The 1,107-nt window shown below is 43.3% G+C and overlaps 1 protein-coding gene across 1 annotated transcript in view; it reads right to left on the reverse strand.

The window, feature by feature from the left end:
- The window catches only part of asns (asparagine synthetase), a 12,570-nt gene that overhangs the window by 4,199 nt on the left and 7,264 nt on the right, over window positions 1-1,107 (reverse strand). The window contains exon 7 of the mRNA XM_032511227.1: window positions 887-1,013. Within this exon, the coding sequence (XP_032367118.1) occupies window positions 887-1,013 (127 nt within the window). The remainder of the gene's footprint in view (window positions 1-886; window positions 1,014-1,107) is intronic.

Below are 1,107 nucleotides of genomic sequence, written 5' to 3' on the forward strand. Positions count from 1 at the left end.
AATCGAATCATTGGCCTCTGAATCGGAAGGTGCCCAGGGATTCCCGCCTCCTAGTAATAATAACGGTCTAAAATTATGTGAAAAAGAGACACCAACTGACTACAAAGAGACACCAACTGACTACAAAGAGACACAAACCGACTACAAAGACACAAACTGACTACAAAGAGACACAAACCGACTACAAAGAGACACAAACCGACTACAAAGAGACACAAACTGACTACAAAGAGACACAAACTGACTACAAAGAGACACAAACTGACTACAAAGAGACGCAAACTGATTACAAAGACACAAACTGACTACAAAGAGACACAAACTGACTACCAAGAGACACAAACTGACTACAAAGAGACACAAACTGACTACAAAGAGACGCAAACTGACTACAAAGACACAAACTGACTACAAAGAGACACAAACTGACTACCAAGAGACACAAACTGACTACAAGAGACACAACTGACACAAAAGAGACCACTGACAACAAACACTGACTACAAAGACACAAACTGACTACAAGAGACACAAACGCAACAAAGACACAAACTGACTACAAAGACACAAACTGCTACAAAGAACCAAACTGACTACAGAGACACAAACTGCTACAAAGAGACACAACGACTACAAAGACCAAACGACACAACGACAAAACTGACTACAAAGACCAAACTGACTACAAAGAGAACACAAACTGACTACAAAGAACACAAACCTGACTACAAAGAGGACACAAACGACCTACAAAGAGACCAACTGACTACAAAGAGACACAAACTGACTACAAAGAGACACAAACTGACTACAAAGAGACAACATAAAGAAACGCTTGTGATTTCAAACTCAGCCTAGGTTTCCTGCGTGCTCCACCCACACTCACCCACAGAGGCCCGTATGGTGGTGATGTCATAGGTCTCCAGGTGAAAGATGACTTCATCTACAGCTTGGATGCCTTCTTCTGCAGTGAAGTTCACCTCGTGGTGTTCACTGCCGATGTGAGTTGACACCTGACAAACACACAACCGCAAACTGACTGAAAAGCATAACAAACTCCATGTTAGGCAGCGGCCTCTGACCCGTCCCTCGCTGGGACTGGAGAGC

The sequence above is a fragment of the Etheostoma spectabile genome, unplaced genomic scaffold (assembly GCF_008692095.1).
Source record: "Etheostoma spectabile isolate EspeVRDwgs_2016 unplaced genomic scaffold, UIUC_Espe_1.0 scaffold340, whole genome shotgun sequence".
NCBI classification, from domain to species: Eukaryota; Metazoa; Chordata; class Actinopteri; order Perciformes; family Percidae; genus Etheostoma; species Etheostoma spectabile.